At 46.8% G+C, this 20840-nt stretch overlaps 1 protein-coding gene across 2 annotated transcripts in view; it reads right to left on the bottom strand.

Moving 5' to 3' along the window:
* Elf4 (E74 like ETS transcription factor 4) overlaps positions 1–20840 on the bottom strand; it is a 38655-nt gene that overhangs the window by 7051 nt on the left and 10764 nt on the right. For both annotated transcript variants that reach the window (XM_075957511.1, XM_075957512.1), the window contains exon 2: positions 2610–2885. In XM_075957511.1, coding sequence (XP_075813626.1) covers positions 2610–2681 — 72 coding nt within the window. In that variant the 5' untranslated portion in view covers positions 2682–2885. The remainder of the gene's footprint in view (positions 1–2609; positions 2886–20840) is intronic.

The following is a 20840-nucleotide window of genomic DNA, read 5'->3' as shown; positions in this document are numbered from 1 at the left end:
GGATGTTGATTAATAGAGATGACAGCTCTGTAGGACCTGCACTCAGCCAAGTATTTTGTGTATGTTCAGTACAGGCCTTGTATATGCAAAACATGCATGCACTTTACCATTGATCTGTAGCCCCAAACTAGGCAAACATTTTTTTTTTTGATTTGTTGGGTTAGTTAGTCCATGGTCTGAGGTTAGAGCTGAGTCTATGAGAAGAGTCACTAGTGGGGAGGGATTGATTGATAGCGAGGGTGAGGGGGCTCAATGCACAGCTACTTGGCAAGTACTCTAAAGCAACATGTGACTAGTGGTCCTATATTGCACTACACAGATATAGAACATTTCTAGCAATCCATAAATTTGGATTGGATTGCACTGATCCAGAACCAGATTATCTGGATTTTAAACTGTCTGTTATTTCCTAGCACCATGACTCTAGGAAAGTTTCCTAATCTTTCTGTGTGTCAACGGCCTTATTTATAAAACCCATATTATTGATCCCATAGATAGTTTAGACAGATCAGTAAACATAATGCAGTCACAACAGGTCCTGACATTGAATAAGTTACATTAGGTATCTTATACATTAGGAGCTTCTAGGAAACAAATGTTTTGTTTCTTTAAAAATTTTCAGTGTTTTACCTACATGTATCTAGGTGTACCATGTGAGTGTTTGGTATTCACAGAAGTCAGAAGAGCGTTGCTTGGAACTGAAGTTACAGACAGCAGTTGTGACCTGCCAGATGTGGGTGCTGAGAACCTAACCTGGGTCTTCTGCAAGAGCAACAAGTGCTCTTAACTGCTGAACCACCTCTTCAGTCCCATGTATTGTTGCTTAACCTAAGTATATTCATTATCTATCTGTCTGTCTGTCTATCTATCTATCTATCTATCTATCTATCTATCTATCTATCTATCTATCTATGAGTTATGAGATCCTTTCTATTTCTGACATCTATCTATCTATCTATCTATCTATCTATCTATCTATGAGTTATTAGATTCTTTCTATTTCTGACATTTAACTGTAAATATTGTTTTCTGTTGAGTGAAAGGCAGATGAAAATGCAAAAGCATGGGGTGGAGACTGCCCCGTGGGGAAGCTAAGAAGCTGGTATTCTGAAGGGAAGATTTGCTTTCAGAGCTGGGGACACCCTAAGAGTTATAGCTGAGAGCTGTGAAAGATGAGAGATTGGGGGGAAGAGATGATAGAGGGAAGGAGGGAGGCAGGAGGAATAGAAGGAAGCAGAGAGCAAGGAAGAAATGGAGAAAGGGAGAGAGAAAGTGATTAATTTTTTTGAGATCTCGGAGGTAGATAAGAACAGTTATATGAGAGGATAGCAGTTACCTGGGCAAGGGAATAAAAATAGCAGATGTAGAGATAAATGGGAGAAAATAGGGTAACTGAGGGAAGCCTTGGCTTTGAGTTTCTCTCAATTGGACCAGAGGCTGTCCAATGCTGAGGAAAGGCTGTCCAGCACTGAGGGTAGAGGGGTGCTTGGAGTACAAAGAATAGGAATAGCTGTTGGCAGAGCTGGAAAGAAAGGAACGATGAAAAGTTGCACTGAGAATCCAGATAATGTTTAACTTTTCTTCCCTTCTTGTTTGATGCCTTCCACGAGACTGCATACCCCAGAACAGACAACAAAGCTGAATTATTTTGTTCAAGACCCAGAGGTCAGAAAGTACAATGTGCTCAAAGCTCACTAGAGGGCAGTCTTTGGTTAGCCCAGTAAGAGTTTCCTACCCTCCCATAGACAGAGAGCATGGGACTCCCTCAGAGCTTTGGAAATATTCAGCTAGATCTTCTCTTGGATAAGATTTGGGATTCAGCAGCTAGATAGGGCAGGGGAAAGACTTTGACAGGTGACATTGTGTCCCAACTGAGATTAAAACCCAGCATTTTTTCTTTCGATTCTCCCTTTCTTTTTTCCTCATCTTTCGCCTTGTTAAAGAGCTGAGTAAGTATAATATCTAGCAACACAGAAAGTGCAACCTCTTGGCTCCAGTGCACAAGGGATAAAGCAATGGGAACCAGAATACCAGGATCCTATCCTATTTTCCATCTTCCTCCTGCCCAAAGAGCCCATCTCTGTCATATCCTAAATCCTCAGCCTGAGAAGACATTTATGGTGTCAAGACACCAACTTGTCTAGAACCATGCATCTGAAGATATTATGGTGTAAGTCCAGCTGGCAGTGTCCTCTTTGCCATGTATTTGTCCTAGCAGTTTTCTTACTGTGACATTGGGGCTGAAGGAAAGTAGCAGACACCTTACATGATGTTCAGTAGTATGTAAGTGTCCACTTAGTCCCATTTACCAGTTGACTCACAGCTCAGCCAGTTGGCCTAATAATTAGTTGGCCAGCACAGTGACTGCCCCTGCTATAATGGCATGAAGTAATGAGCTTCCTGAGTGACCATTCAGTGACACCTAAAAGTAGCTGGTGCACAGGCTGGCTGGCAGACGGACCCAGTGCTCTAATATAGCAGGTGCCTGATTGGTATTTGCTGACTAGTTAGCTATCAATCCCCCTGGACTCATAGGCTGGCTGTTTGTGTGTCTGTGTCCCCCTAGTTGCCCATATTGGCTGATTGTGTTTTATTCCCAGAGGCCATACCTGGTGGATGTCATCCATCCCGTTGCTTGCAAACTCAAATACCAAATCACTGGGCTGCAGGGCAATAGCCATACTGGCTTCTGCCAGAGCTGACAGTGACACTCCCCCGGCTCCCTGGAGCTGCGGTGGTTTCTTTATGAAGAGATGTTATTCAGGTACTTTAGGATAAATGTAGCGCCTTCTCTGAGCCTCCGTGGAGGATATCCAGAGTTGGAGTGGGTGTGGCCTAAACCAGGCTCAAAACTGCTTGCTGGGCTAAGCCAACCTCAGAGCAACCTAAGGAGAAGGGAGACATGGAGACAGTGAGTAAGACAACTTCCTTGAGCTCTGTGGCCAGATTAGCTGGTGACTGGAGAGGATCTGCTGTGCCTGGACAGACTTCCAGCAGAGCAACAGTAGAAACGACCTGGCCTGGCACAAAGCAGTAGCGGGAAAAACTCCATTAACTATCCTGGCTTGAGAAAGACTCATGTAGGTGTGGGTGTGAGAGAACCCAGGGAGCTCAAGGGCTCAGTTTACCTTAGAAGTGAGGACCAGCTGGCTCAAAGATGTCTGCAGAGGAGGAAATGTCTCATTTGGGGTAGGGAGAGGAGGAGTGTCATGGCTGGTAGGTCATATGCCTTGTATGCTCATTAGCAACCCTACCCCCACTGCCCACCACAGGGTGGCCTCCGTGCTGTGTTGTCTGTGGGTTTGCACTCTTGCCTTAGCTTTGCTTTCAGTTTCAAGACTGAACTGTCACCCTGGGAACTTGTGAGGAGAGCCCTGGCTGGGGGAGGGGCCAGCAGAACCTTCCTCATCCTCTATGGCTGGCCCAGCCCCCATATTCCAGGAAATCTCAGTATGCTGAAGTCTCTCCCCAGTGCCTCTTAAGCTAGCAAGGCATTGCAGCTGCCTGTCGCTTCCCCTGCATCTACTCCTCCTGTTAGAGCCTCAGGGTGCTTCTAGCATGATCACACCCGTGGCCAACTCCCAAAGACCTGATCTCCACAGACTCCCTCCGACAGCCTGTTCTGCTCTTCCACTAGGAACACATTAGCCTTTGCATTTATCCAGGTACCAGGTCTTTTGCCCTTTGGGTTCTTTTCAGTGTGTGTTGTGTTTGCAATGTGTGGATAACTACACGCAGGCTGATTCAACCACTGGAACCAGAACACAGGTTATCCACAAGAGCACACAACCCAACTCCTTACTCCTATGTTAGTAGTGCCAGGGCGGCAAAACCTTATCCTGACTGGGAAATAAATGAGGAACAGATGGGGGGAGCAAAGGGGGTGCCACAAGTGACCTCTCTGATGACCGCTAGCTCTCCTCCACAGGAGACACCCAAGCCTCTCCCACTTCCTTTCCGTTAGCCCACAGGGCTAGCCCCACCCAGTCTCCGCCCCCACACCTTTCCACCTACTCCATCAAACAGCCTGGAGAAATTGCTCAGTTCAGTTTTACCCATCAGAGTAGAGTTTTCTTTGGATGGAAGAGAGAACTCTCTGTTAGGTCCATCCCCAGTGGAACTGTGGGGATGGGAGAGTGGGGCTGGTGGTGACAATAGCCTTATTCTGGTTCCATAGTTCCACCTTTCCCCACTCAAACCTGTATATGACCCTATCCCTCAGTGACTGCAAGACCTTGCAGTACCATTTGTGTCTGGCTCCCCTAGTCTAAGTTCCCTCAGGAGCTGCATCCCAATGCTCCTGCCCTCCCACAGGCCAGTCTCTCTGCCCTTAGGAAACATTCTCATAATAATCAAATGGAGGCTATCACTTTCATCTAAGCCCACTTTGTCTCAGCATGAAACTTGTGAGACAATCTCTGCTCCTGTCCCGGGTCACTCACTGGGGCCCTTCCTTTCAGGTTTGTTTGTCTTCTTGTTTTCTCTTCCTAAACCACCATTTCATTTTCAAAAGTTTTGTTGGTGCTATTTGCATTTCCCTACCTTCCCTATTAGATACTGACTTGTGCTTGGTTTATGGAATAAATGCAAGAAAAAAGGAGCAGTGGTGGGCGTGGTAGCTCATGCTCATAGCCCCAGTATTTGAGAGGCTACGGTGGATAGATCACTGTGGTTTCAAGACTAGCATGGGTTATAAAAACCAGGTTTGGGAGATAGCCCAGTCTTTAAAGTACTTTCCATGAAAGCATGAACACCTGAATTCAATGAAAAAAAGCCAGGCACGAGAGAACATGCTTATAATCCTAGGGCTCAGGCAATATGGCAGGCGGATTTCTGGGACCTGCAGGTAGCCTATTCTGTGAACATTAGGGTAATGAGAGTTCTTCCTCTCAAACAAATATCAAGGAGGACAGACAATTCCTGAGAGGCTGACCTCTGGGCCTCCATAGGTATGATATACACACATGTGGGTTAGCATAGTACATACCTGCACCCACATGAACACACTGCCCCTATACCCCCACACACAAAACTAAAACAAGAAAAATAAATAAATAAATAAATGTAAAAAAGAAAGGAACAAAAGAAAGAACCAATGAGTGAATGAATGGTACTGGCCTGCGAGCATCCACTGTATATTTTTGAAGCTGTATATTAGTAAATGTACACTGACTGCAGTTAAGGAGAAACGTACAAACTCAGAGGTTAAATTGATATTATTTTTTGCATTTCTAATTACAGAGGTGTCTGTCTGCTGTGAGTGTGCAAACAGACCACAGGTATATACGCTTATTCGGGGTGTGTGCATGTGTGCCAAGTATGAGGACATATGCGTGAGAGCCTCTGTGTGTCAAAGGGCTGCTCTGGTCTGGCCAGCTTGCAAAGCCACAAACTCAGTCGTAGGTTCCTCCTCCTGCTCCTTCAGGGCAGGTAGCCTGAGCTGCCTGGGTGAGAATGACAAGCCCAAGCGAATGCTGTGGAGAAGATGGGGGAGGGCTGGGCAGGCCAGGCTTCTGCTGGTCAACAAGGATGTTTGACTGTGTGCTTCCCAGGGAAAAAGAGCCAACCCTAGCATAGGTATGGGGCCTACGGGCCCTCGAGTGAGTGATTCCCAGTCGTAGGTCCACTCTGCTAAGGAAGTGTGGAGGAGGAAAGGGCTCCCAGAGCACTGTGTTGGATTGCAAGGAACCTTTAACCATCAACGTAGAAAGCTGAAACAAGTTTGAAATGAGAATGGTAATTCCAGTAGCATTCTTTTATGTACCTTCATGTTCAAGTATCTAAACTCCTATCTAGTGCTGGAAGATCTTAGAAAACCATCTCTGGTGATCTGGTTCTGCCTGAAGCTAAGGACTGTGTGTGGCTGTGGTGGTGATGGTGGCGGGGGCAAGGCTAAGAAACCAACCATGGAACTTTTCAGTCCAGAAATTCCCCCTCCCCCTTCAAAAGTTTGAGGATTTGAAAGTGAGAGGTGGAGAAAGGCTCATTTGCATATTCACTCACTCTCCCACCCCCCCCCCCCAGTCCCTCAAAATAACCTCCCTCTCCCAGGAACTTGAAACCAAAGAAGCCACCACCCCAGAAGGCACACCCTATTAGAGGTAGGCGAGAAAGACATGAAGGTTCTTCTGTCCAGGGTCCTCTCACAGCGCTTTGGCTAGGCCACAGCTTCAGTAGCCTGTAATCCTCCTGGACACTGCTTTACTAGTGAGTGGAGGTCAGAAGACACAAATGGCTCCAGGCAAAGTCCATTCCCAAATCTATCTTACTGGAGTGGGAAATGATGCCTGGTTGATACACTGAAGTCTGATGTGCATTGCCAAGAGTGTGTACCACAAGAGGGAGCAAAAAGGCCAGGGCGCCTGTAAACACACACACCTTTGGCTCTGACGTTCCGACTGCACTTCAAAACCAAGGGGCATAGAAGTGGTTTAGGATGATGGTGCATCACCATAACTAGGCCCCCTTTAGAGGTACAGATACTTCCTTTCTGGGACTGTCACTGAAACACATTAAGCGGCCTCCAGCGCCCACCCGTCTAGGCCTCCCCCACAAGGGGCAGCTTTGAGGTGAAAGCCACGTCCACGATCGCTACCAAGGGAGTTTAAATCTAGGTTTGATCAGCTGAGTCAATGGCTCTCAGAATTGCTGGTAACACCCATGGCATTTTCACACATGCCAAGAAACATGGGGGCCAGGTGGTCAGCTGGGCCACACAGCACAATTCTCCTCCAGTTCCTCATCCTCTCAAAGCCAACTGTCACTCCTGAAATACCTCATTCTCCATGAAACCTTTCTGGAATTCTTTGGAAAGGAAATGACAATTTCCTTCATGTCATTTCCCACTCCTTCACCGCCCCTCCCCCAACAGCCACAAACAAAATGGAAGCTGCCCCAGGAACAGAACAGCTGTCCCCTCTACGTAAAAAACAGCCTTTCCTCTGGTTAAGTGTGGAGGAGATTGCGCCTGCCGTACCATGTGACCAGTAGCTTGTATTTAAGCGCCAGAGGGCCAGAGTCAGGAATCAAGTGTGCAGTCCTGAACAGAGCAGAACTAAGCCATCTACAGAACTCAAACCCACAACCTTGTCCCAATTAGGGCTGCACTCCAATCAGCCAATTGAATCCTTTTTCTTGAGCAAGTGCCCAGAAAAGTGGCTCCAGCCACAGCTATGTTGTCAGCTCCTTCTCCTTTGTCCCTTTCTGTCTACTGCCACCTTCACTAGGGATGAAATCAGGAAGGCGGAGGAGGGAAAAGAAAGGTTTTGCAAGGTTGGGGTTTCTCTACATTTATTTGCAAAAAAATCCAGGTTCCTAAACTGGGTATGGTTGGGCATGCAATTTATCCCCATACTTAGGAGGTTGAGACTTGAGGACCCTGAGTACAAAGCCAGCCTGGGTTATATAGCAAGACCTCTGCCTTAAAAAAAAACAAAAACAAAAACAAAAACAAACAAAAAACAAAAAAACAAGGACTGGAGATACAGTTCAGTTGGTGGACTGTTTGCCTAGCATGCAAACTGGGTAAAAGTGGGCACGGTGAGACACACCTTTAATACCAGCACTTGGGAAGCAGGGGTAGGTGGATCTCCAGACCAGCCAGGTCTACACAGTGATTTCCAGGCCAGGGGGAAAAAAAGCTGGGGTTACAATTCCCAGCACTGCATAAAAACAGGCACGTTGACACTTGTTATGCCTGCACAGGGGAGGCTGAGATAGGAAGATCAAGGTCTAGGTTACACAGCACATTGAGGCCACCCTGTGCTAGACCCTGTCTCAAAAAACCAAACCAAAAACCTTCCCCAAACAAAAAACAATCAATAAAAAAAAATAAAGGAGAGACATATTAAAAACAAAACAAGAAAACCCAAGGAGGAAATAAGTCTGAAAACCAGAAAACAGTCACATAGAGCATAAATTTCAGGAGACCTCCACAGGGCACGGGTGTCAGGCCCACTATTATGCCCCCCCACCCCCATCCCAGGGTTATGGGAGCTGGAGAGTTCCAGTTGATAGCTGAGAAGAAACTCCTCTCCTGGGTTCGGAGCCCTTAGGGGTGGAGTGCTCTGTCCCCCACCAGCGTCACCCCGCCCAGCACTTTGGGTTGTGGTTATGTAGCAAGAAAAGCACTACAGAAGCCCTAATATAGGAGAGGAAGGGAAGAAGCAGGGGGAGGAGGGGGGGGGTGACAAAAAGAACCAATTTCCTCAGTCACTGGGAGAAAGCTCACTGAGCACCCTCTGGAGGGGCCTGGGGCCACCACATCCTCAGGGAAAGAGGCAATGGTGGGAAACCAGACTGCAGGAAGGGAGCAAAGCTAAGTGGAGGTAGCTACTGAACTCCAGAGCTATCAATGTGTTGCCAGTTACAGCCTAGAAGTGGCAATAGAGGTCCCTTCAGATTCTAAGAACATGGCCTTTCAGGTAGAAAACCTAGTTCCGCCTTAGAATTTAGGGACGTCACTACCCTGTGAAAAATGGGCCTACCTAACTACTCCTAAGTAAGGGCTGCTGCCAAGGGCTAAATGAGCTAATGTAGGCAAAAGCTCCCTGGTTTGTCCCAAACAGCAGATGTCATTTTATTTTTTTCCCTTTTTTTTTTCTTTGGGACAGGACTTCTCTGTGTAACAGCTCTGGCTGTCCTAGAACTCGCTCTGTAGACCAACTGGCCTTGAACTCACAGAGATCTACCTGTCTCTGCCTCCCAAGTGCTGGGATTAAACTAGTGCATCACCACTACCCAGTTCTTTTGAATTTTTGAGGTATCTATGTTTAGCCCAGACTGGCATCTTACTCAAACAAATGACCCTGCTTCAGCTTTCTGAGTACTAGAATTACAGGCATGGGCTACCATACCTGGCTCTGAACGCATTTTTCAATTTCCTGGTCTGCTTTATTATTTGTGGGGCTTAGTAATTTTGCTTCTTAAGTATTCAGGATGTTTTACCTAGATGGAGAGGAAGAAAGGGAAATGGACATAGAGGGATGAAATGAAGGCCGAGGGGCCACAACCAACACTTACTAAATTCATGGAAGAGCCAGGCACAGTGACACATCTACCTGTGGTCCCTGCTACTTGGGAAGCTGAGGCAGGAAGATCTATCTGAGTTGCGGAGTTCAGAAAACATTAGCAAGACCTTGCTACCCCCAAATAAAAAATAATAAATGAACCTTATGGTTGAGCTGGGTGGTGGTGGTACATGCGTTTTAATCCCTGCACTCAGGAAACAGAGGCAGGCAGATCTCTGAGTTCTAGGACAGTCAGGGCTACACAGAGAAACCCTATCTAAAAAACAAAGAAAGAAAAAATATGGTTGAGAAAAGTGTAGTTTGTCCTGGGAGAAAAGGAGGGATTGGTTGGGAGGACTGGTTTGGAGTTGAGTGAGTCGACAAGATCTAGATCCAGACAGTGGAATGTGAACTTAATATAGAGAGCAACTGGGAGGGCCTGCTGAACCCTGAAGAAAGGCAGAGCATGGGAAAGCAATTCCTTAGGAAAAGTAATTTTGTCTTGTTATAAAAGAGCCCCTGAGTGGGGGAGATGGAGCTGGCCAGGCAGGGCAGCTGAAATGGATACCACAGCTACCTCAAAGGAAAAGAGTAACAGATTGAGGTGCAATACATAGCTACGGAGACCCCAAGATGTATAGTCTGTTGTCCATGGAACAGTGTTAAAAGATATGGGTCAGGGAGATGGCACAGTAGGATAAAACACTTGCCATGGAAGTCTGTTGATCCATGTTCCATTCAGAACTCATGGTGGAAGGAGAGAACTGACTTCCAAAATTGTCCTCTGACCTCTATACATGTGTTGTAGCACATGCATGCCTATACATACATGTATACACAGTAATAATAACAACAGTGTTAAAAGCTACGGAGTGATCAGAGTAAGAAATAAGGTTGGACAAGGAATTCAGCCTGGATACTTTGAAGCAATAATTATTCTGAAAAACACCAGTTAATGGGAGAAAAGATGCAGATGGACACGTTCAAAGCTACTGTCTTTTTGTTTGTTTTCTTGACTCAGGGCTTGGCTGTGGAGCCAAGGCTGCAAACTCACCATCCTCCTGCCCTTGTTTCCACTTATGCTAAAGTTTCACACCACCTCTCAGCGGCTACCTTGTCTAGGCTAGGCCACAGGGAGGAAGGAACCTAGGCAGGTGTTCATTGGCTACAGGAATCACCTGACCTGCTGCAGAGCATGCAACACAAGGTGGCAGAGTGTTGCAAATACTGAATAGACAGAAGTTTAGTACACCATGCCCAGTCCCTAGCAAGTTCTGTTTGCTTCCATTGTTGGGGAGGGGGAAGGAGGTAGGAACAGAAGCATGGAGTAAAGACTAATTAAATTCATTAGTGGATTTTTTAGAAGCTGGGGTAATCTGTGACTCTGCACCGGCAGGATATTAAGTCAGATAACTTTTTATTGAAGGGGCAGTGTTCTTTGTCAAGGCCTCTGGCAGAGTGTGTCCTAGAAACTGATATGGAAGCTCCTTGCTTAGCTCTGGGCCCCTGACTAGGAGGGGCTATGGTGGCTATCCTTTCCAGATGGGCCCTTCCTCTACTGGCCATCCAAAACAAAAGACAGAGTGCAGGGATCCAAGCACAAAGCCCCATACATTAGATTCCCTACACAGAAGGGATGGTGCCTCAAAAGTTGAGGTAAGAAGCAGCCCAGTAGTGGTACCTGACTAGACCAGAGATTGGCAGCTTTGGCTCCAAAAGTTATGGAGAACTCTTACCCTGGGTTTTGCCTTTCACCTTCCCAACACACCCCGTACACACTACTGAAGCATCTCCTGAAACCAAGAAGTTAAAAGATCACTCCTGTCTCTCTTTCCTGAGTTTCTGAGGGGCAGGGGCGTGCTTGCTCAAGTTCACACTGACTTAACCTTCCTCCTCTCCTCATCCTCTCTGTATCCTCAAAGCTAACCCTTTTGTCTGGTAAGAACAGTAGTGGCATCATTGGCAGAGTGGAGTGTTTAACTCCAGCACTCAGAGGCAGAGGCAGACAGATCTCTGCGAGTTCAAGGCCAGCCTGGTTTAGATGAGGAGACCCTGTCTCAGAGTAGGAAAGGCACAGTGGCTGGCAAATAACAATGAAACTACACATGCGCAGAACACGTTTAACGTTCACAGTGACTCCCTACCTCCACCTCCTCATACTTTTGTCCACATTGTCCCTTAGGCCAGCCCTGACTTTCCTCAACTTCTGTGAGTTTAATTCCCTCATGTCCTTCAAGATTTAAGTCAAGCTCCAAAGCCACAGAGCAACCCTGTCTCGAAAAACAAACAAACAAACAAACAAAAAAAAAGATTTAAGTCAAATGTCACATTCTTTCTGAAGTCTTCCCTGCTTCCTCCCCACCTGGTAGACTCCACTCTTGACAACCTAGCTTCACTTCCTAGATCTGAACAGCACTTGAAAAACTTACCAAAGAAGGCCCACAAGGATGGGATTTTATGACATATGAAAATATTATGAAATTCCAATTTCAGTGCCCATCAACAGAGGTTTATTGGAACATGGCCATGCTTATTAGTTTGGTCATTATATGAGCCCCAAAGCCTCAAATGTTTGCTATCTGGCCCTTTACAGAAACCTTTGCTGATCCCTGAACTAAAATAAACACTCCACCCCACTTTGGTGTGAATAAATTCGTCAAGCTCATTTCTGAGAAGAATGCCACAGAACCCTGGGTCGGTGTGTGTGGGGGTGTCTGGGGGAGGTGTAGGATTGGTAAGTACAAAGTCAGCAGATTTTCATCAGAATGAGAGTCGCTGGGTTAGAGCCCAGAGTGCTGGCCTCGGCTCTGCCCATCATGTGGCCTCAAACAAGAAGCGTCAGCTTTATGTGCCTTAGTTTCCTCAGCAGCACACTGAGGGATAGATAGGTACTGGCTGATCAGAGGCCATTACTAGCCCCATGCATGGTGTGAGGATCCACTATTTCTGAGTTGTTGCTGCTGTTAAGCAGGGATGGCCCCACTCATTTGCTCTCAGAACAAGGACTCATAAAGGGCTCCTCAGCCTGGCTGTGGTTTTTCTGCTATCCTGGCAGGTGAGGCGGAGTACCTCACCCCATACTCACCTTCCCAGTTGGCCTTTCCTATCTGCTCATCTGTTGCTCCTGATCTCTAATTCCCTTCCCTGCTAAGTGAAGATGGCCTCCTCAGAAGAAGTTTTCTCCTTTACTCACCCCCCTCACCCACCTCCAGTGGACTGCGTGGAAAGCCTCCTCTATTGGAGAGAAGGGAGGGAGGGAGGGAAAAGGACTGTTGCTTCTTCCTAGTCTCCCAGGGCTCACAGTAGTCAGGCAAGGGCCAGGACACAGGCAGCTCTCACCGCACCCCTGCTCTGTGAGAGGAAGCAGCCCCTTTCTACCACTTCCTGTCCCAGGGGTTTCAGCAGTTTCCCCTTCAGGGCCTAGTGGCCCTTGCAGCCCCGCCCCTGCTCTGCACAGGTCAGAAAGTGCACAGAGGGGAGGATCCCTCACAGGAAGGCAGAGGAGACAGCTGTCTACACAGGGGACGCCCAGCAGCAATTCCATCAGCCTGACTCCTGGTGGGAAAGGGCCAGACAGGGAAGTATTACCTGGTGAAGGGACAGCTGTTCCCACAGCCTCTCTCACCCCTTTACCTAGCTGTACTCTTTAGAGATCAGCAGAGTATGTCTGCCTGGTCTTTGAGGGCCTGGGTTAAAAAACCTGGACTGTGAGGCCTGAGGCTAGTGCCTGGTAGACACTAGTATGGGTGGCTACAGATGGAGGGACAGGTGGAAACAACAGGATCTGGGGAAATCAGACCAAGGGCTGGGGGTTGGGTTAATTTAGAAGAGCAGGTGACACTGAAATCAATATGACATCATAATGTGTCAGGGGCTTATCCTTAATGCCAGTGAACAGAGGTAACAATGGAGAACAATTATACTGTCTTCAGGTCAAAGGGCAGCAGCCTTTCTTGGGGAAAGGAAAAGATCAGTAAACTCTAGCATTCCATGAGGGCTGCTGTTTTACGGATAACTTACACCTAAGTACCTCCCAGGAGTCCATGGGTACCTGTAGCCAATCTTTTAGACATATGACCCACTCCATGAGATAGCCCCAAGGCTGTGTGTCAGAAAAATATTAGCAGCCCAAAGTCCTGCAGTCTGCACAGCTGCCAGACCTTCAGGCCCCAGGCTAGTACTGCAGGCAGGATGATGGTTCCAGAAGCACTGGTGTCTGCTGTGAAGACCTAGCAGTAGATGGACACCACTACCTGAGTCTCCCCAGGATAGTACTGCTCAGTGAGGTTGTGACAAAAGGAGGCTTTGGGGACTCCTAGAAGTGATGCTCATCAGTGACCAGCAGACCACATGTAGGGATGATCCCGAAACCCTACTCAGATTGCTGACAGGTTATCTTCCTGCATTGTTGGCCAAGAACCGTACCCAGGCCAGACCTCTTGTCAAAAGAGCAAGGTGCTTCAGATCCATGGTGGCTCAGCAAGTAAAGACACCTGTTGTCAACACTGACGACTTGAATTCGGTCCCTGGAATCCACATGGTGGAAGGAGAGAACCTCTTGTAAGTTGCCTTCTGATCTTCACATGCGCACTGTGGTGTACACATGCCCACACACATTCACACACCTATGACACACAAAGTAAACGGATGGAACAGATAGCTCTGTGCTTAAGAGCAGGTACTGTGCTTGCAGAGAACCAGAGTTTGAGTCACAGCACCCATGTTGGGCAGCTCACCACTAACACAAGCCCATACACACATACAGAATTAAAAATTAAAATCTAAGGATGGAAAAGATGACTCAGCAGTCAGTACTGGCTGTAGAGGACACTGGATTGGTTCCCAACACCCACGTGGCAGTTCACACCATCTATAACTGCAGTTCCAGGACAGCCAATGCCCTCTTCAGACACCAGGTCCGCCGCAAGTAGTGAACAGCCATACATGCAAAACATTTAAACACATTAAATAAGAAATAAACCTTTTTAAAATTAAAATATAAAATAGACAAATAAATATGATTTTTAAAAAACTTGAAGTGTTTTATATTTGTTAAAAAACAAATATAAAGAGAGAGCAGGGCCCTGGTTTTCTTCTCAACATACTCTCCAGGACCAAGCACAGCCATTTTCCCCAAGACACTACCCTACTGTCCTTGAGGGGGGCTAACTGCTTCTTCATTCCTATGTTTTGCAGTGAATGCTACTTCACAGCTGGTCCAGAGATGCCAAGAGAGCCTCAAAGGCAGCATCTGGATGTGCACCTGGGCTCCTGCCAGTCCCTCCCTACATCTGCAGTGCAAACCCAGGGCCAGGGTTTGGTTACAAGCCGACTCAAAGCTGGAGGCACGTGTTTGGAAAGCACATCAAGCCTGGGTGGAGGGTGGTGGAAGCACTTGAGGTCGATGCCAGCTCAAGGAAAGCACTTGTGGAGTTGGCACCAGAGCAAGTACTGGGGCCTGGGTGGCGGGTGTGGCCACTGTGGCCTCAGTCACGGCCTGCTGGAGGAGGAGCAGAGGGGTGTGGGTGCTTGTTTAAATGTGGGCAAGATTTTCTTCTGCACTCTCTGATAGCACTTCAAGTTATTTCCCCTGCTTCTGGGGAGAGGGGCCAGCCAGTAAAAATTATAGAATGACAGACAGGGTGGAGCACAAGGAAGGTGGCAGGGATTTACAGTTCTGGGCTAGGGACTGCGGGGCTGCTGTTCTAAGGAACGGTCTATGAACATTACCTCTTTTCATTCTTCTTCCTCTCTCTGCAGTGCTTCAGACTGAACCAGGGTCTTTCACATGCTAGGCAAGTAAGTGCTCTACCACTCACATGACCCCAGCACTTGAGCACTTGGTCTCTTCCCATCATAGGGTCTCTGTGTAGTTAGTTCTGGCTGGTCTGGAGCTCACTATGGAAACCAGGTCAGCTTCGACCTTACAAAGATCTGCCTGCCTATGCCTCCTAAGTGCTCGAACTAAAGGTATGCTCCACCACACCAGGCATGCTTGGTTTCATGAGAGGGAGTCTCAATATGTAGCTTGGGCTGCCCTGGAGCTCAGGATCCTCCAGCCTTGGCCTCTCCAGTGACTGAATTAAAGGTATGTGTCACCATGCCCAGGTTTCCTTTCATTTTTTTCTCCTTTACTCTTACAAAATAGCTCACCAGTAGAAGGGCTAGAACTGGAATTTAGGTTTATTTACAGCTGCTATTTTGTTTGAACTTTATTTTAGTGAAATCTATTTTGGTGATAATTCTACTTTAACAATTCTTTATGTATACATGGTCTGACTCTGCCTGGCTGGTCTCAAACTCACTTTATTATCCAGGCTGGTCTCAAACTTGGGGTGATTCTCTGCTTCCTGAGTGCTGGGATTATAGGACTATACCACCAACCTGGCTAAGAGATCTACTTTACAAACTGCAGAAAAGCTCATAAGCGATTAGGTAACGTGACCAAGTTCACATTACTTGTCAAAAATGGAGGCAGAACTCAAATCCAGGCTTATATGACCTTGATCTCAAAGTTTATACTGTTTTCTCTACACATATTGCTGGCCATCTGCTGGCTCAGAACACAAGGAGCCCCTTCTACAAAAGCTGCTCAGGCCCAGGATCCATACCTCTTAAGACATCAATTTAAACTGGAGGTCATTCTAATAAACCAATCCTTAACTTCCCAGACCAGGTCTCTGTCTAAACGGTGGCAATATGAACTTCAAGCCTGCTTCAAGCTCTGCTCAACTTCTGTATCTCAGTGACTACAAAATTTGGGCTCTAGACCTAAAGTAGTCATGGCATGGTCCCTGCCCTATAAACATACAGTTACACTCAGCTTACACATAATGTTAAGTCTAGGTTCTTATCTTAGGGTGTTGGTTCGTGTGTTTATTCAAATATTTATGGAAAACCAGCTCTCACATATGCCAGACCCACAGCCAGGGGCTTGATCACCTGCTCTGGCGTTTTTTTCTTCTGGTAGGGTCTCTGGATATAAGGTTCCAGTAAGCTGAGTTAGCACATCTTGATCAACATGGCTAGACTTTTACCTCAAAACACACGCATAGCATCTATAGTAAGAATCCCTTCAGAACTGAGGCCCCAGGATGTGGTACTTCTTTGAGGGATGACAAAAATAGTGTGGATCTTACTGATGGATGTGAAATTCTATGAATGTTTAAAAAACCACTGAAGTGTACATTTCTAGTGGGTGAGTTTTACCATTTTAACTAATTTTACTTACTTTTGTGATGTGGGTGTGGAGGGCAGAGGAGCACTCTGGGAAGTTTGTTCTCTCCTTCCATATTTACCTGGATTCCAGGGATTTAACATGGGTTTCCAGGCTTCCACAGCAAATGGTTTTCATGCTACATTACCTCACAGAGCCAAGATATATTTGTAATTGTTTTTCTAAGTCTTTATTAGTTCTTTGAGAATTCCATATGGTATGTTCTGATCATATGGACCCCTATTCACCTCTTCTTTCCTATCCACCCAGCTTTGTCATTTTTTTTAACCCATCAAGACAAATTTGTGCTGCCCAAATATTCTTGGATGTGTGAACCACTACCAGGGATTAGTTACACGTTTAGAGATTTTGTTTCTGCATGTCTGTTTTTTTTGAAAGAGGGTCTCATATAGTCCGGGTCAACCTCAAACTCACTGTGTAGCTAAGGCTGGCCTTGAACGATCCTCCCGCTTCCACCTCCCAAGTGCTGAGATTACAGGCACACATCACCAAGCCTGGTGAAAACTATTATCTTTCTAAAACTTTTAGAAATCTCTGTGGCCCAGAAGGGTCTGCTCAAGGCCACATATAAGCAGATGACTTTTGATTTATGACTCTGAGGTTCTTTCCTCCTTTCAGGCATCCTGTAGCCTTCAGCAGGGTTAAGTACAGATCCAGTGAGTATGCAGGGTACATCCAGGCCTCTGTGGGAGGCCTGGGGCCTGGACCTCCCACACTAAGGAAGATGGTGGGAAGCTTTTCAGGGCAAGGGCTTGAATTTCATGCCTGCTGTCAGGTGACCCAGCCCCCGTGCCTCTGAATCGCAGTTTCCCCATCTGTAAAGTGAAATATACAGGTCTGCTGATCTCTGCTAAAGGCTGCACGGGATCTGACCCTCTGAGGTTCTAATTAAAAGGCACTGCAAGACAGAGCTGAGCGAGCATCAGCCACATGACTCTTCTTTGCGGAGGGCCGCAGGAGGCTTTTGACACAATTGACACAATCCTATGTTCCAATCAATGTTCCTCACAGACAGTAAAGGTGATGATTTTTCCCGTAAGAAACAAATTCTCTCAGACAATTGTTCTGGACAGTTTCTCCATGGGGGTATTTTGGCTCTAATCGTCCCACCATCACACACAAACACCTTCTCAGCAGTGGTAGATGGTACAGCAACCCATAACAGAGACCCATGAGCAACCCATAACAGAGACTGATTGATCATGTCCCATATCAGAAACGAAGATCCTGGCTTAATGCCCAGGCAAGCAGCCCCATCTTGTACCCAGGAGTTTGCCTCCCTATCATAGTGGAGGTAGCAATCACTGGTGGCCACCTCTCTAGCCCCTACTGGACAGGATGTTTCCACATCAAGCCCCACTTCCTGTAGCTAGGCCTGGGCTCCAGTTTCCCCTCTTCTCCTGCCATCTGGTAGCCTGCCCTCTGCCCCCCCCCCACTTGCTGGGTGTTTACAGGACGCCTTATCAGCCTGGGGAATCTGGGCCTCACCCAACCAGGGCCCCGCCCAGCCCAGACAGCCTGCCCAGAGCCCTACCTGCTCTTTCATCTGCCCCAAGCCCCCTGGCAGGCAAGGGGTGTGGAGGAAGGCTTGCTGCCTGGCACCAGCCCTTAGTGCCTGGGGCCCTGCCTGGTGGGTTAAAACCTGACTGACTATTCATAGTGCTTTATCCAGCTTGCCCAGGCTGGGGAGGGCAGGCATTCTTTTTCCAGTTGGCATCTCTATCTGCAGGCTATGGAGACAATAATAAAATGCCTGAAGGGCTGGGGAGAATTTACCTTAGCCTTTAGTGCCTTAGCCACCAAGAAATAAGCCAGGGAAGCACTATATGGGAAGGTTCTGAGAAGTCCAGGCAGGCTGCTTCCAAACTGGAATGATACTGGCACTCCACTATGAATAACAGAAACTAAAGATGGAACTGAATAGAAGGCTGTAGGCTGAGGATGGTAGCAAGGGTGAATGAAGTTCAGGAATCCTTTCAAACAGCCTTGCTCTCCACTCAGGCTTCAGAGCCTAAAGTCTCTACATATCACTCCAAGATCTGGTCACACACAAAATGACAAGATGAGACAGAGCTAACCTCAGAGCAAGTCAAAGTTTCTCTCCTCAGAACACAAGGGCCTAGCAATTTGTTCTCAAATGTATTCTAAACCAAGGACACAGAAGTGGCAGGCAAATGATGCTGCAGGTGATAAGATTTCCCTTCCAGCCTTTTTCTCAAAAATCTCTAGGTTCAGACCTACCCGTAGGCAGGGCCCACAAGGATAAGGACTTTTCACTGAATCTGGCCAAGTCTCACTCTAGGAGTCAAAGCTATGGTTCAAATTCCACTCATCTTCACAGGCTCCTGGGGGTGTTTTTTTCATTGACAAATGATTAAGCTATCTATCAATTGGTTGATATATAGGGCAGGAGATTGAAACATTCAAGTGAATACCAGACATGTATAGTGAGAAATATAGCACCTGGAAGGCAGAAGCAGGGGGATCTCTTTGAGTTCCAGGCCAGCCAAGGTACATAGAGAGATCCTGTCTCAAAAAGAGTGACTCGTATTTCAGGGCTGGAACTGCTGTTCAATTGGTAGACCACTTGCCTAGCATGCATGGATCCTTAGTTCCATTCCAAGCATCACAAACTGCTGTGATGCATACCTGCAATCCCAGCACTGAGGAGCTAGAAACAGGGGGATCAGAAGGCTATGCCCATTCTGTTATATAATGAATTTGAAAGCAATTTGGACTATATGAGACCCTATCCCAAAATAAATAAGCCGAGTGCAGAGCAGTGGTGGCGCACACCTATAATCCCAGAACTCAGGAGGCAGAGGTAGGCGAATCTCTGAGTTCGAGGCCAGCCTGGTCTACAGTGTGAGTTCCATCCAGGACAGCCAGGGGTACACAGAGAAACCCTGTCTTGAGAAACAAAACCAAAACCAAAATAAAACAAAACAAAAAGCTGGGGAGCAAATGTTACATCACAAAGAAATGTTATGAGAACAAGTCTTCTAGCTCAAGAATCCAATTTAAGACATTTGTAGTGGCACACTTGAACTGTTTGGTCCCAGTATTTGGGAGACAGAGGCAGATGGATCCCAGTTGAGTACAAGATCAGATAGAACTACATGGTAAGGCCCTCTCTCTCTCCCCCTCCCTCCCTCCCTTTCTCCCTTCCTTTCTCCCTCTCTCTTTCTATACATATATAATACATGGAAAACTCTGCTAAAATAGTTTTGCCATTAGTGTCACATGGTTCTTGAAATCTCAGGTTCTCATTCTCTAGGAGGAGATTTCATGACTCTCAGCGCTCTCACAGGCTTACTATCTGGTCCCCATTTCTTCCCTCTATCAAAAAATTTTGGCTGAAATCCCATCTCTACAGAAACAGTCTTTCCTACCAGTTAGAAGTGGAGCGAGGAGGGGCTGGAGAAATGGCTCAGGGGTTAAGAGCACTGATTGCTCTTCCAGAGGACCCGGGTTCAATTCCCAGCACCCACATGGCAGTTTACAGCTGTCTGAGAATCCAGTTCCAGGGGATCTGACACCTTCACACCAATGCACATAAAATAAAGATAAATAAGTCATAAAAAATTAAAAAAAAAAGAAGTGGAGCGAGGAGAAGCTTTTTGGTCGATATATGTTATATGAAAGAATAATAAAAAAATAAAGTTTCACATAAAAATAAATTAAAAAAGATAAAACTCAAACCAATTAGTGTTGATATGTTGGTAGCTGATACCGCATGAACAGGTCATTTCTCTCCTTAACACATTCCTTTTTCCTTGACACCAGGTCTCACTATGGAGCCGAGGCTGGCTTTGAATTCACAATATTGCTGTCTGAACTTACCAAGGGAAGAGATTACAGGTCTATACTGCCATGCTCGGTTTTCCCTTTGTTGTTTTCTTTATTGTTTCTATGTTGAGACAGCATCTAGTTGTGTTGCCCAGATCTAGTTGTGTTGGCCTCAATCTCCTGAACTGAGGCTCAAACAATCCTCCCTTCTCAGCCTCCCACATAGCTGCACTCGGCTTGCATTTTCATTCTCAGACACCATCGAGAGACTTTTACCTAAGGTGTCAGGGTAAGTAGAAGGGTGGGGCAGTCAGTAGGTGAGCTTGTTGGTGGTGTTGTCTCTTGTCCCATCATCAACTTCCCATGCCAGTGATCTCTGTTATGAAGCTATAGGGGAGGAAGTGTGAAAGCCTGGAAAAAGCTAAAAGCTGTGCTCCTCTTTACTGGGAGTAAGAAAGATCAAGTTCCACTCTTGGTCCTGCCTCTACCTAACTCCTCCCTCAGCCTCTGAGATGGTGCCAACTTCTTCAGGACACACATTGAGATCTGTGGCTATGGCCACAACCAGCTGGACTCCGACTCAGCAGAGCCCCAGAGTCCAAACTCATCTAACTTGGTTTCCAAAGGTCCTTAGCAGTCTGACCCCACCCTACCTACTCAGCCTCGTTCCCATGATTTCCCAACTCAAGCTGGGCTTCTAGCCCAGTGGTCTCCTCATGGTCCCCTGAGGGAACATTCCAGCCTCATTCATGGAATTTCTCAGGCTTGCCATCCCTTAGTGATCCTTTTTGTCTAATCAAACAGTA

The sequence above is a fragment of the Microtus pennsylvanicus genome, chromosome X, assembly GCF_037038515.1.
Source record: "Microtus pennsylvanicus isolate mMicPen1 chromosome X, mMicPen1.hap1, whole genome shotgun sequence".
Classification (NCBI taxonomy): Eukaryota; Metazoa; Chordata; class Mammalia; order Rodentia; family Cricetidae; genus Microtus; species Microtus pennsylvanicus.
This window is presented reverse-complemented; position numbering and strand designations above follow the sequence as displayed.